Source organism: Rhinoderma darwinii, chromosome 3, assembly GCF_050947455.1.
Source record: "Rhinoderma darwinii isolate aRhiDar2 chromosome 3, aRhiDar2.hap1, whole genome shotgun sequence".
Taxonomy (NCBI): Eukaryota; Metazoa; Chordata; class Amphibia; order Anura; family Rhinodermatidae; genus Rhinoderma; species Rhinoderma darwinii.
Genome location: NC_134689.1, coordinates 35,579,102 through 35,592,548, shown reverse-complemented (window position 1 = coordinate 35,592,548; position 13,447 = coordinate 35,579,102). Strand labels below are relative to the sequence as shown.

The window sequence follows — 13,447 nt, the reverse complement described above, 5'->3', positions numbered from 1 at the left end:
GGGGTTTTCCCATCAGGGACATTTATGGCATATCCACAGAATATGCCATAAATGTCAGATAGATGCAGGTCCCACCTCTATGACCCGCACCTATCTCTAGAATGGGGCCCCCTAAACCCCGTTCTACCTCTCTGAGCTCCGGCTGAGTCATGTGATTCCTGACCATGAGGAAGAAAACAGCGTAGCAAGCCGAGCTACGTTGTATCCTTAAGTTCCATAGTGATGGAATTGTAGTTATGAAAGCAGCGTAGCATGTGAGCTACACTGTTTCCGTAACTACTATTAAGTTCTATGGGACTTACGGAAACAGAGTAGCTTACATTTCAGTAACTGGTTTCTGGAACGAAGAGAAAAGTTTTGCTAAAATACTCATCTGGTCTCTTCTATGCTGTTTGCATAAAGCCAATGAATGGGGCCCTACCCCCTTTTTTCTCCTTTTTTTCAATTATTTTTTCAATTATTATTCATGATAGATGTAATTTATCTTGCATTGAGGGGGATATGTTATTGGAAGCATTGTTATATGTATATGTGCTTCTATCCTGGCCAGTAGATATTTTAATTAAATAAATGTGTACATTTCGTTTGGAAAAAGTATTTCTACCCAAACCCTTCTTTTATAAATTTATCCTCAAGAATTTCTATAGAATTTAATAAAATTTATATATATTACTTATTATCCCAAAGAGTGCCTGCTTTGTTTTTGGATTCTTTTTTCTTTTTTTGTTCTGTAAATATTGAAAATATCCCAGTCTCATATGTCTCCATCAATTTAATGACCAGGGTTATTTATGCTCAGAGATCATTTGACTATGAACAGTTGTGGGAATTTCGATTCCAGGTGATGGCTAAAGACAGTGGATCTCCTCCTCTAAGCAGTAATGTCACAGTGAGAATATGTATCATTGATAAGAATGATAATGCTCCTAAGATCCTCTACCCATCTCCAGACACTGAGGGATCAGCATTATATGAATTTATTCCTCACTCTGCAGAGAAAGGTTATCTAGTCACCAAAGTGATCGCAGTGGACGCTGACTTTGGACACAATGCCTGGCTCTCTTATCACTTACTACAAATTCCTGCTCCATCTTTATTTATCATTGGAAAATATACTGGATAAATCAGTATTGGACAAGATCTTCCAGACATGGATTCTTTAAGACAAAAGATTGTGGCTCTGATGAAGGATAATGGAGTACCATCTCCGTCATCTACAGTTACTTTGAACCTTGTTGCGGCTGAAAATTTTCTACAAGTTGTACCAGAGATAAGACGCCAACCCAATAACCCAGCAGTGGCTTCTAATACAACTTTCTACCTTGTAATAGCCATAGCCCTGATCTCTCTGTTATTTATTGGGATAGTGTTGATCACAGTAATTTTTAAATGCAGAGAGACTCATAGTCCAACATGTTTTCGAGCATATAATAGAAATGTGTATCCTCAGTTCACCCTGGGATGTCCTTCTGAGATCAGTGATACAAGTTTACCTTTTCCATTCTCATATGATGTGTGTGTGACTATGGACTTAAAGCAGAATAAAATTGCTTATCAGAAACCAGTGCAGAACGTCCCTACAGAGAATCTCATAGACACTGGAAATATGGTTTTGGAGAGCAACATTGAGGTATGGTTAATTCTAGGATTGTAATCCAATTGATAATTTTTTTAATATTTTCATATGTTGTTTTAATGTTTTGTATACATGGATTATTTAGTTTAGACAGAAATATCTCACAGTTGATGACTAGGGCTCATGTAGCCTTCTACATTGCTCATGACTATTTTTAACAGGACAATATTATAGTGACGATTTAAAATTATTTCATGGATAGTATTTGTGAAGTTGTATAGGAAGGAATAGATGTAGACATAGTTTTATGAAAATAAGAGATGGGTAAGAAATGATACAACAATTCTTCTTATTTTGTTAATAATATGGTTGGTTGGTTGGTTGATATATTGATTTTTAAAATGCAGATAATGGCAGGTAATGTAGGGACCACACTCATTATTCTGTCCATGCTCTTCTTAATTGTGCACCATGTAAACTTAAGATATGCTTCAGTTATGATTTGTTGATTTTTAACTACTACTGTTCTGAGGCCAATGTTTTTATAGTTCTCACATACTAACATCAGTGTCAGGGCAACTTTAACCAAAAGGCAAGCACCTGGCTGACGTGCCCCTTTGCCAGCGGAACCATTTTAAACGGTACCTGGCTGGAATAGTAAATGGCTATGATAGAAAGGCTGCATAGCTGCAAACTGGTCAGAGTGCCTGTTAACTAGAATTGAACTATAATTTAAAACCTTTATTTAGTTTACTTTTTTATTGCAGTTATAAGAAATGTACAAAGCCCTTCAGTAATTAAAGAACATATATTGACAAATTTGGTTATCATATTTAAATGATTTAGAAAAAAACGTTTTAAAAAAAAAAAAAGCAGAGTAAAGGTGTACTATTAGTAATCATTAGTAATTTATTAATAATGATGATTTGCTAATTTGATCTTACAAAATAACTGATAATTGATTTCCATTCTAAATATAACAATACATTTTTAATTGTCATTGTTTCATTATTTAATCTTTTAATGCATTTTTATATAATAATAATAATAATAATAATAATGTTTTATGTTTGCTATCATTCTTATAGGAGTATAGTTTTTAAAAAGTTCTTTAAAAAAAATACTAGTTTAGAAATAAAGTACATAATAAGAGATTTTTATGCAATATATAAGACATGTGCTGTAAATTGTATTGTTTATTCTTGAGCAATAAATGTAAAAATGTTGTTATATATGTTACTTTAAATATAAAATATACAGTTTTCAGCTGTAGTGCAAAAAAATTCGTAACTATCCTAATACCTGCAGAAAATAACAAGAAACAAGTCGTAATTACAGTATCAGATCCATGTCAGATTGGCTGCCATTAATACAGAATTTTTAGGACTATAGCTACTATTTTTGTATGTGCATGAAATTAAGATCTAAACACCAATGATAATGAAGTGGCAAGTAGAGTTTCTCTGCTTTACTTTCCATAATATAGGTGCTTTATATCTGCTTCAGAACATCATTTTTAGAGAAGATGAAAATATGGTCTGTAATTGGAATTGTTGCAAAGGATTTGAGAATAATTAGCAATTTTGCAATAAGAAATGTAGGTATTGTTACTTATAGCAATAGAAAATATTTCAATGTGAAATCTAGATCTTAAGATAAGTTAAAAAAAGCCAAGATATGAATGGCAATTCTCCACATCTTTCTAAGAACTTTTTTGACACAGGAGCATATTTTGTGCTTGGAATCTTTTGTGATCAGGAACTAGGTTATCAACAAAATTTATGGAGAGGGTTTATACTGTGTATGAGAAACATGATAGGAATTAGGCTCAGGAAAAACTAATAATTAAAAATAGAACCCGTGGAGGGGAAAATTGATCAAAAAAAAATTGCAGGATACAAATCATATAATGGCTAGAAAAAGTATTTTTCCTCATGTACACACATCTGGTAGCTTTTTTTGAAAAGTCACCTGAAAAGTTAGGTTCGCTTTAAAGGGATCCTGTCATCAACGTCTTACCTGTTAAACTAGCCTGACCCCTCAATGGCCGCAGCTGTCCAGAGTTCGTTCCTGTTCTCTTCTTTCCTGAAGTCCTCCTCTGTCTGTAAATATAGTCGTTTAAACTTTTCCCGCCTTTTATGGTAATTATTTTTCCCTCTGGGATGCAGCTTCTTAACCACGCCCACTGCCACCACCTGTCCGGCCCTGACTGGCTAAGGAGCTGTCAATCAAAAAGAAGGTGGTGGAGTCCACTCTGAGATCCTGGAGGAATGAAAACCTGACTCTTTTCAGATGAAGATTTGACTCTTTTCTGCTCATTTGCATACGGTGTGGGACCACTGAAAAACGGAATACTAAAGGTACAGAGCTTACTTAGAACATATTTATAGCTTAGATGACAATGATTTTTCACCCACTTTCACTAGGTATTGCTGGCTTTATAGCTAAAATGCTGGTGACAGGTTCCCTTTAAGGATTATTATCCTGTTCTTAAAATACAGCTGTATGAGATAATTTTGAATGAGCATTCTCCAAGCGGATCTTTAGTTCTTCATCTAAATGCCACAGATCAAGACGAAGGATCCAATACAAAAATCACCAATTTATTTATTCATATTGCAGAAAATACTATGTTTTTCTTTCAATTCTTAGTCTGGAGTTAATCAAATTATTGGGTATTCAGTTTATGAGAAAACAAGAACATATGAAACGATTGTCGAAGCCAAAAATAGCAGTGGATATGAATGACAATGACCCTAATATATTTCTTATCACTATTTACACCAATTCCAAAGGAATTGCAGCTCTTGGGAATAATGTGGCCCTAATTCATGTCAAACATTTGGAGAAAATGATGTAGTCACTTATAAATTATCAGAGACTTTTGATTTTACGTTATTGTCATCTAATAATTATTACAATCTAGTAACTTCAAAGGGCTGGACATGGAAATAAAATCGTATAAATTATTTTCTAAAGCTGAAGGCTCGTCGCCAATAATAAGTATGAAAACAATACAAATAACTGTTTCAGATATGAATGACAATAAACCAGTCTTGATAAACTAATTAATATTTCCTATATTCCAGGGTACATCCCTTCAAACCACAGCAGGAACAGCCAGTGATTTAAGTAAAGATCAGCTTCAGAGCTACTGTTTGAGGAAAATCAGAGGGGTGGGGAGGGGGCGGGGGAACTGTCTCACCTAGAAATCATAGGAAAGTCTTAATTTGGGAATTCGTTTCTGGGGTCTGAATTATTTTTTTAGTCTGATGAAGGCTTCATGTGCATTACTCATGATTTAAGGGCATTATATTGCCCTTAAATCATGTGCTGCGTTATTGTTCCTGTCGGAACAACAGAAACCTAGTGGAACGCACGCCAACTGAAACCAACTGAACGAAAAAAAATACTATTGCAATCAATGGTATTGCAAATTGAAACGCTCGTTTCCATTTGTCTTTCTGTTTATCTGTTCCTCTGATGGGATGGGAACGGGGCCTTAGAATAGTGCTACAGACTGCACTTTTCTAGTTATGAAAAATATCAGGACACCTGACAGAAAGATCATAACACATATATGAACAGAGCCTAAAAGAATCAATGCAAAAAATTAATGTTAAGCCCTTCCCGCCGCAGCCCTTTTTCAGATTTTAATTTTTGTTTTTTCCTCCCCACCTTCCAAAAGCCATAACGTCTTTATTTTTCCGTAGATATAGTACTATGAGGGCTTGATTTTTGTGGGACGAGTTGTAGTTTTTCGTAGCACCATTTATTTTGCCATATAATGTACTAGGAAACGGGTAAAAAATTATTTGTGGGGTAGAAAATGAAAAAAAAACAGCGAATCCTCCATGGTTTTTTGCGCGCCATTTTTACGGAATTCACTGTACAATTAAAACAACATGTTAACTTTATTCTGTGGGTCAATACGATTACGGTGATGCCAAATATATATAGTTTTTTCTATATTTTACTACTTTTACAAGTAAACATCTAAGTGTAAAAAAGAAAATTTATTTTGTGTCGCCAAATTCCGAGAACCATAACTTTTTTATTTTTCCGTCGATTAAGTGGTAAGAGGGCTTATTTTTTGCGGGATAAGCTGTAGTTTTTAATAACACCACTTTGGTGTACATGCGACGGTTTGTTCACTTTTTATTTTATTATTTGTGGGAGATTAGGTGAACAAAAAATAGAGATTCTGGCGTTTACAATTTTTTTTTATGGCGTTCACCGTGCGGGTTAAATAATGATATATTGTAATAGTTCAGACTTTTACGGATGCGGCAATACCAATTATGTTTATTTCTTTTTTTACTATGCTCTAGGGGGAAAAGTTTTTTGAACTTTTAATATATATATATTTTTTTACACAAAACGTTAGATCGCTTGCACGATATACTGCAATACTAATGTATTGCAGTATATTGTGATTCTAACAGGCATCTATTAAGCCCCACCGGAGGCAGGGCTTAATAGGTGCACAATGATGGCGGACCTGGAGGCCTTCATTAAGCCCCCAGGCAGCCATAGCAACCATCGCCACCCCGCGATTGCGTTGCGGGGGGCGCGATGAGCTGTTAGAGGGGGTCGCCCTCCTCTTTCTAACGTTTTAAATGCTGCGGTCGCTATTGACCGCAGCATTTAACGAGTTAAACAAGCGGGATCGCGCTCGAACATGATGCCGCTCGTTACTTTGAAGTGTCGGCTGTAACAAACAGCCGACACCCGCATCATATGGAGTGGGTTCACTCCTGGAGCCCGCTCCATTCTTCCCCTACCCGACTTTGGCGTATGGATACGTCAAATGTCAGGAAGGGGTTAATATTTTCAGTGTTAACAAAATCGTTGCCAACTATAATTACTTTTATGGAAAAATGAATTCCCATATTGGAGAAGGTCAGTGGTGGGGAAATATTTAAAATTCATGCATTTTTGCATTTCTATTTTTTTATCTTACCAGTGAAAAAATGAACAAAAATATATATAAAATAAAAGGTTAAATAAGTTTGAAAGATCTGTGAAAACATTAACAATTTTTCCCTAATTTATTTTTTTAGCTTTCATCTTTTGTTAGAAATATATGTTATACATTAATCTGTTTCTGTAAGTTTTAATGTATTTTCAGTACCTAATGTGATTTATAGATATAAATGTACCAGTTTTTGTGTTTAGTTACCTTCATTTATCGAATGGATTGTTCCAGCTTGTCGCCATGGACCTGGTAGCTAAAGCTATAGACTTCTACAAATTTCTCCTGCAGAGACTTCTATAGGAAAATGTGGTTTTATATGGTGTTTATTTAGTGAAATGGGTGACTATTTAATACATGGTTGTGCTAGGGTCTCTAGAGCTGCTATTTGCAGAATTGTTTTTACAGTGTATTTCTTTAATTGTTAATTCTTCAAAAATATTAAACTAATGTTGAAAACTACCGTAGAAATATATTCCTTAAAAACTGATTTATAGACACAATTTCATTCTGTACATACTGTTAAGAATATAAGAAATAATTAAGTAAATAGATTAGATTAATCTAAAAATGTAATTCAGTACCTAAGATAGATATTGTTTGAGGATTTTAAAGGATAGGCAAGGCTCTGTTCATATGACAAAAGCAAATATAAGTATTTTTTTGCTCTTTCAGTATTTTTTAGGTTAGTACATATAAATATATAAGGTACATATAAGGTTCTCCTGTTCAGTATAATTTATTAAAAATCTTTAATTTAGGATAATCAGTAACAATTTCAAAACAGAATTTTGATATCAGGGAATGTAAGACAGCAGGTAATGTGTGAGGATAATATAAATGCTGCAGTTATTACATTTTAATAAATTAGTATATGCATTAAACAGTAAGTTACACAATTTAATTGAGAAACATTAAATATACTTGAGTAAAATAATTAAAAATAACATAGCCGGTTCTCATTGTAGTTTTGATTTTCAGTATGTGTTGCAATCACATGAAAATTAATTTTATTTCTAATATAGCAAAATATATAATCTAAAAATATTATATTGTCATAAACTATATGGAATACTTATTTTATAGGCTATATAAGACCATTTTTAAATTTAAAATTAATGCATATAAAATATATTTTAGGTACATTTAGTATAATATTGTAGTACTTACAGTTATCCTCATGATGTCAGTATTGGATAAGATGGTAGACAAGCTGAATATTCTGTGTGGGGAGCTGGTAATGTTACAATACTCACACACTGCAGATCTCTATGAAGGATAGTGACATTTCTACTACTCCTCTTAGAATTTGGATTATTTTCTTCCTATGATTCAGGATTCTTCATTACAGTTTTCCTTGGATTTAAAGAACAGCACAAGACTTTTCTTCTAATAGACAACATGGCATGGCAAGTAATATGTCTGTGTTTTATCTTATATTCTGTGACAACTTCTAATCAGCTTCACTATTCAATTCTAGAAGAGATGAAGATAAATGCTGTAGTAGGGAATTTAGTGAAGGATTTGGGATTAAATACTAATGAATTAGAAATAAGAAAATTAAGAATTGTTTCTCATAACAAAAATAATTATTTCAATGTCAGTTTAGAAAATGGCAACTTATATGTCAGTGACAGGGTAGACAGGGAAGAGTTGTGTGGATCAGAACAGAGCTGCTTTATGGACCTTGAGATTCTGGCTGAAAATCCTGTAAATGTTTATCCTGTCAAGGTTGAAATCCAAGATATCAATGACAATTCACCAATCTTTTCCAAGGATATTTATGAAATAGGAATAAGCGAGTCTGCTTTCCGCGGAGAACGCTTTGTTTTGGGAAATGCAAGAGACTCAGATATTGGGATTAATTCTTTACAGAGTTATAATTTGAGCCCAAATCCACATTTCTCCTTAGGGGAAAAAACTGACAGTGAAGGAACAAAACATCCAGAGCTGATCCTGGAGCAAAGTCTAGACCGTGAAAAGCAACAAAAGTATACATTAATTCTGACTGCGTCTGATGGAGGAAAACCTCTGAAAACTGGAACGGCTGTAATCAAAATTTCAGTACAAGATGTCAATGACAATTTTCCCGTCTTTAACCAAGACATTTATAGAACAAGCTTACAAGAAAATTCACCAGTTGGTTCTCTAGTTCTTCATCTCAGTGCCACTGATAAAGATGAAGGATCCTACGCAGAAATTACATATTCATTTAGTCACATTCCTGAAAAAGCCCACAGTGTCTTTTCTCTGGATTCGGAAACTGGAGTTATTAAAACAAAAGGAGAACTTGATTTTGAGTTAATGAAAAGTTACGACATGACGGTGGAAGCAGCAGATGGTGGAGGCCTTGTTGCCAAATGTACTGTAATAATACAAATAGTGGATGTCAATGATAATGCACCTGAAATAATTATTTTATCGCTGTTGACACCTATTCCGGAGGATTCTGCAGCCGGGACTCTTGTGGCATTGATTAATATTAAGGATTTAGACTCCGGGGCTAATGGTGATGTTACATGTCAAATATCAGAAACAGGGACATTTACATTGATGCCATCATCTAATAATTATTATAAAATTATAACTGCAAGTCACCTGGACAGAGAAATCAATTCGACCTATAATATCACAGTTACTGCTGAGGATGAAGGACATCCTTCTATTTTAACTAAGAAAACTATTTATATAATAATTTCGGATATAAATGACAATCCACCACTTTTTGATAAACTTTCTTATATTACTTATGTTTCTGAGCATACTCCAGCTGGAACATCAATGCTTTATGTTCATGCATCAGACCCAGATGATAATGAGAATGCCAAAGTTATATATTCTATAATGAACACATATATTGATGATATTCCAATTACATCCTATGTCTCCATAAACTCAATGACTGGAGTTCTCTACGCTCAGAGATCATTTGACTATGAACAGTTGCGGGAATTTCAGTTCCAGGTGATGGCTAAAGACAGTGGATCTCCTCCTCTAAGCAGTAATGTCACAGTGAGGATATGTATCATTGATAAGAATGACAATGCTCCTAAGATCCTCTACCCATCTCCAGACACTGAGGGATCAGCATTATATGAATTTATTCCTCACTCTGCTGAGAAAGGTTATCTAGTCACCAAAGTGATCGCAGTGGACGCTGACTCTGGACACAATGCCTGGCTCTCTTATCACTTACTACAAGTCCCTGATCCATCATTATTTATCATTGGTCAATATACTGGAGAAATCAGGATTGGACGAAATCTTCCAGACATGGATTCTTTGAGGCAAAAGATTGTGGTTCTGGTAAAAGATAATGGAGTACCGTCTTTGTCATCTTCTGTCACAATAACTATGGTTGTGGCAGAAAACTTTCAGCAGGTTTTACCAGAAATCAAGCACCAGCCCAATAACTCATATATTCCCTCTAATGCCACATTCTACCTTGTCATCGCCATAGCTCTGATTTCCTTATTGTTCATTATAACAGTATTAATTACTGTTATTTTTAAGTGCCGGAAGTCAAGTACACCGCCATCTTTTGGAACATATAGTAGAAATGTGTATCCTCAGTTCACCTTGGGATGTCCTTCTGAGATCAGTGATACAAGTTTACCTTTCCCATTCTCATATGATGTGTGTGTGACTATGGACTCAAAGCAGAATGAAATTGCTTATCTGAAACCAGTGCAGAACGTCCCCACAGAGAATCTCATAGACACTGGTGATTCTGCTATTGTTAGTGAAAAATTAGCGGGATCACAAATTACACAGGTAAGATAGAATTATCTTATACGTGTTTAGGGCATGTCTGTCGGAGTAATACCCTGTCATGGAATAGGCATTTAGTTTTATGATTTATAGCTTTTAAATTAGATATTGTTTTTACTCTATTCTTAAAGTCCCATCAGGGGTGCCTTACAGAGGTGTGGCTATTCATAATATTTGTGATGCCTCTAATATAGCTAATTTCGTTTGCATTTATTGTGTATAAATACCATTTATTATTTTAATATGAAGTATAAAAGACCACTGGTGTTTTCTTCAGAGTAGGCACTAATAAAAATATACTAAACCATATTATCTTATTTACAATGTAGTTAAATGTCATTTGTTTGTGTCTAGTATGAGCCATATTGATCTTAAAAAGGTTAACATTTTTTTCAATGGGATTAGTGACAATAATGTCTACCCTCATGATTATTGCCTCACATATCTCCTAAAATTAGAATTTCCAGAAACACTCACAGAAACACACACACACACACACACACACACACACACACACGCACACACACACACACACACACACACACACACACACACACGTGTATATATCTATATCATTATGCGTAGCAGTTCTTTATATAAGCTTCAGTAATTACATTTTGCTTACCCTAAAAATATTTTTTTTTGTTTTTTTTTATACTAAATTCTACTTCTATCCCTACTTTAAAGATCCTTAATGGAGGGGGGACAAATAATATTAGTATTGGCATCTTTGGTCAGGCTGAATTCACATTACTGTCCGATGCTGTATTCTGTAGGTCCACTGATCTTGTTCCTTTATAGGAAAATACTGGAATGGAGAGACAAAGGAACCTATTATTTTAACAATGAATATTGCACTTTTTAATTATTTCAAATTATTTAGGATCTAGGCATAGAACATAAAATGGCATCTCTTTGAGATATAGGAGGTTTTGTGAGAGAAATTAAAAAAAAAAAAAAATGTCTTTGTAAGAGCACAGAATGCAGAAGTTTCTATGCAAACATATTTGGTTGATGTACATTTTGAATCTACAGTTAATCTTTATGAAAATATCTAGAGACAGTAAAACTTCCATGGCACTCTATAATATCATAATGAAAAGGCAACACATTTTGACAATGGTTTAAAATATAGAGTTTGCAATATCCAATAGCTTAATAAGCACAGGAAATAAAGCAAGTCCACCTATGGTTAGACAAGTTCAAAATGGACTTCTAACTAATATTGCCTTGATAGGAATATTGTAAATGTTCTCAACTGAAGTCGGTTGTTTTGTGGTCATTTTTATTTTTCTATGGACAGATCATTATAGTATTGATATTGTGGTAGCTATTTTATGTAAAAACACATCAATTTTCCCTGTATACTGAATATAAGCATCTGAGTTTAGACTTCAAAGTCTAAGTTAGATCCTGTTTAATGATATGTGTCATATAACTGACTGAGGTCAATGTTTGTGAGGCTGTAGTGATAGAGAGGGAGAGAGAGAAGACATTATATCAGTAAGCATGCAACCCTAATTCTGATGTCTACAAGAACATTAAAGGGGTTTTCCCATCAGAGACATTTATGGCATATCCACAGGATACGTCATAAATGTCAGATAGATGTGGGTCCCACCTCTGGGACCCGCACCTATCTCTGGAATGGGGCCCCCTAAACCCCATTTTACTGCTCTGTATTGTGGCTGAATCATGTAATTTCTGACCATGAATTACAGAAACAGCTTAGCTCGCTGAGCTACGCTGTTTCAGTAACTCCAATAGTAGTGAATCTCAGTTATGGAAGCAGCGAAGCATGTGAGCTAATCTGTTTTCATAACTATGATTCTGTTCTCTCAGAGTTACGGAAACAGCGTAGCTCAGCGTTTTTGTAATTCATGGTCGGAAATTACATGATTCAGCCACAACACAGAGCAGTAGAATGGGGTTTAGGGGGTCCACATTCTAGAGATAGGTCTCTGATGGGAAAATCCTTTTAATAATAAGACCATACGTTTTAGTCGCTAAAGAGAATCACAGCTTCAGATGTTGGTGACAAGTACTCTTTAAAAGAAGTAGTTTGTAGTTGCTTCTTTCTAAAAAAAAAAAATATAGATTCGGTTTTAAACGATTTTAGCAATAGAAAACAGTCTTATATGCAATATAATGTTTCTAAATATCATCAATAGCAACTATCATACTGATGCTAATAGGACATTCACTTAGAAATTATAATGTCACTGTAGACCTAGTACTAGTTGCCTGAAGTATGTTATATTCAAATATCTCCTAAATGTATTTAAAGTGATGTTCCAATATTTCACTAACATCAATATTAATGATTTATTTAAATGTGTGAACAATTTTATCATTGTCATTTTCTAAATCACAAAGCTTTAAAATCATATTCTAAAATAGCTGAAGTTAAAGATGCTTTATTATGTGTGGCACCTGAGATTCACATGAGATGGAAAATAGTGCCAAAGGGGTAAGCAGTTCTACATCCCCATCAATTTGAAAATTGGAAATTATTGTAATTCTTTGGTTTTTAGATTTGTATAAAAGTTAGTGCTTTTCTATATTTTACAGATATCCCACCCTATAAAGAATTTGATGAGTAAAGTAATTTTTTGTAAAAAGACAGAGTTGCAAAAGTAAATTTATCTTTATCTAATTTGTTTTAAATGTTTTTCTGTTTGCTGTTTAAATTATATTTCTAGATAAACCATATTATGCAGAGACAATAGAAATGATAATTTAAAGTCAAAATGAAATAAAAAAAGGAAATAAACATTTTAATGTGTAATGCTTTATAAAATCCTAAAGCTATATAACATTTTTTTTAAAAATATTTTTCATTTATATTTTTATAGAAACAGTTTTTTCTCAGATTCATTAAAACAGTTATGATATGGTGTAATGTAAAATTTTTGTTCTTTTTTACATTCAAAACTTTGTAACAAAATGTAGATATCATAAGATGTATAACTTAAATTAAAATATATAGCTTATAAACTTACTATATCATTTTATTACAACCCTATTGTCTAAAACAGCATTTTTTGAATTTTGACAATATACTTTATATAATTTATAAAAACATACTGTGTTATATAAATTAAAACATACACTAAATATTTATA

General features: G+C 33.7%; 1 protein-coding gene across 1 annotated transcript; it reads left to right on the top strand.

The window, feature by feature from the left end:
• Nucleotides 1-1,150: 1,150 nt before the first annotated feature.
• On the top strand, nt 1,151-12,925 carry LOC142750356 (protocadherin gamma-B4-like). The gene is made up of 4 exons (XM_075859355.1): nt 1,151-1,630; nt 4,666-4,708; nt 7,888-10,325; nt 12,857-12,925. Exons 1-4 carry the CDS (start codon nt 1,151-1,153, stop codon nt 12,923-12,925), a joined length of 3,030 nt encoding a protein of 1,009 aa, XP_075715470.1.
• The last annotated feature ends 522 nt before the right edge of the window (nt 12,926-13,447 follow it).

Bases quoted from the DNA above. Each gene is read 5' to 3' on its own strand.
- LOC142750356 (XM_075859355.1), top strand. From the start codon at position 1,151: ATGGATTCTTTAAGACAAAAGATTGTGGCTCTGATGAAGGATAATGGA. The intron at 1,631-4,665 runs GTATGGTTAATT...CCTATATTCCAG, and splicing joins TTTTGGAGAGCAACATTGAG to GGTACATCCCTTCAAACCAC. The intron at 4,709-7,887 runs GTAAAGATCAGC...CCTATGATTCAG, and splicing joins AGGAACAGCCAGTGATTTAA to GATTCTTCATTACAGTTTTC.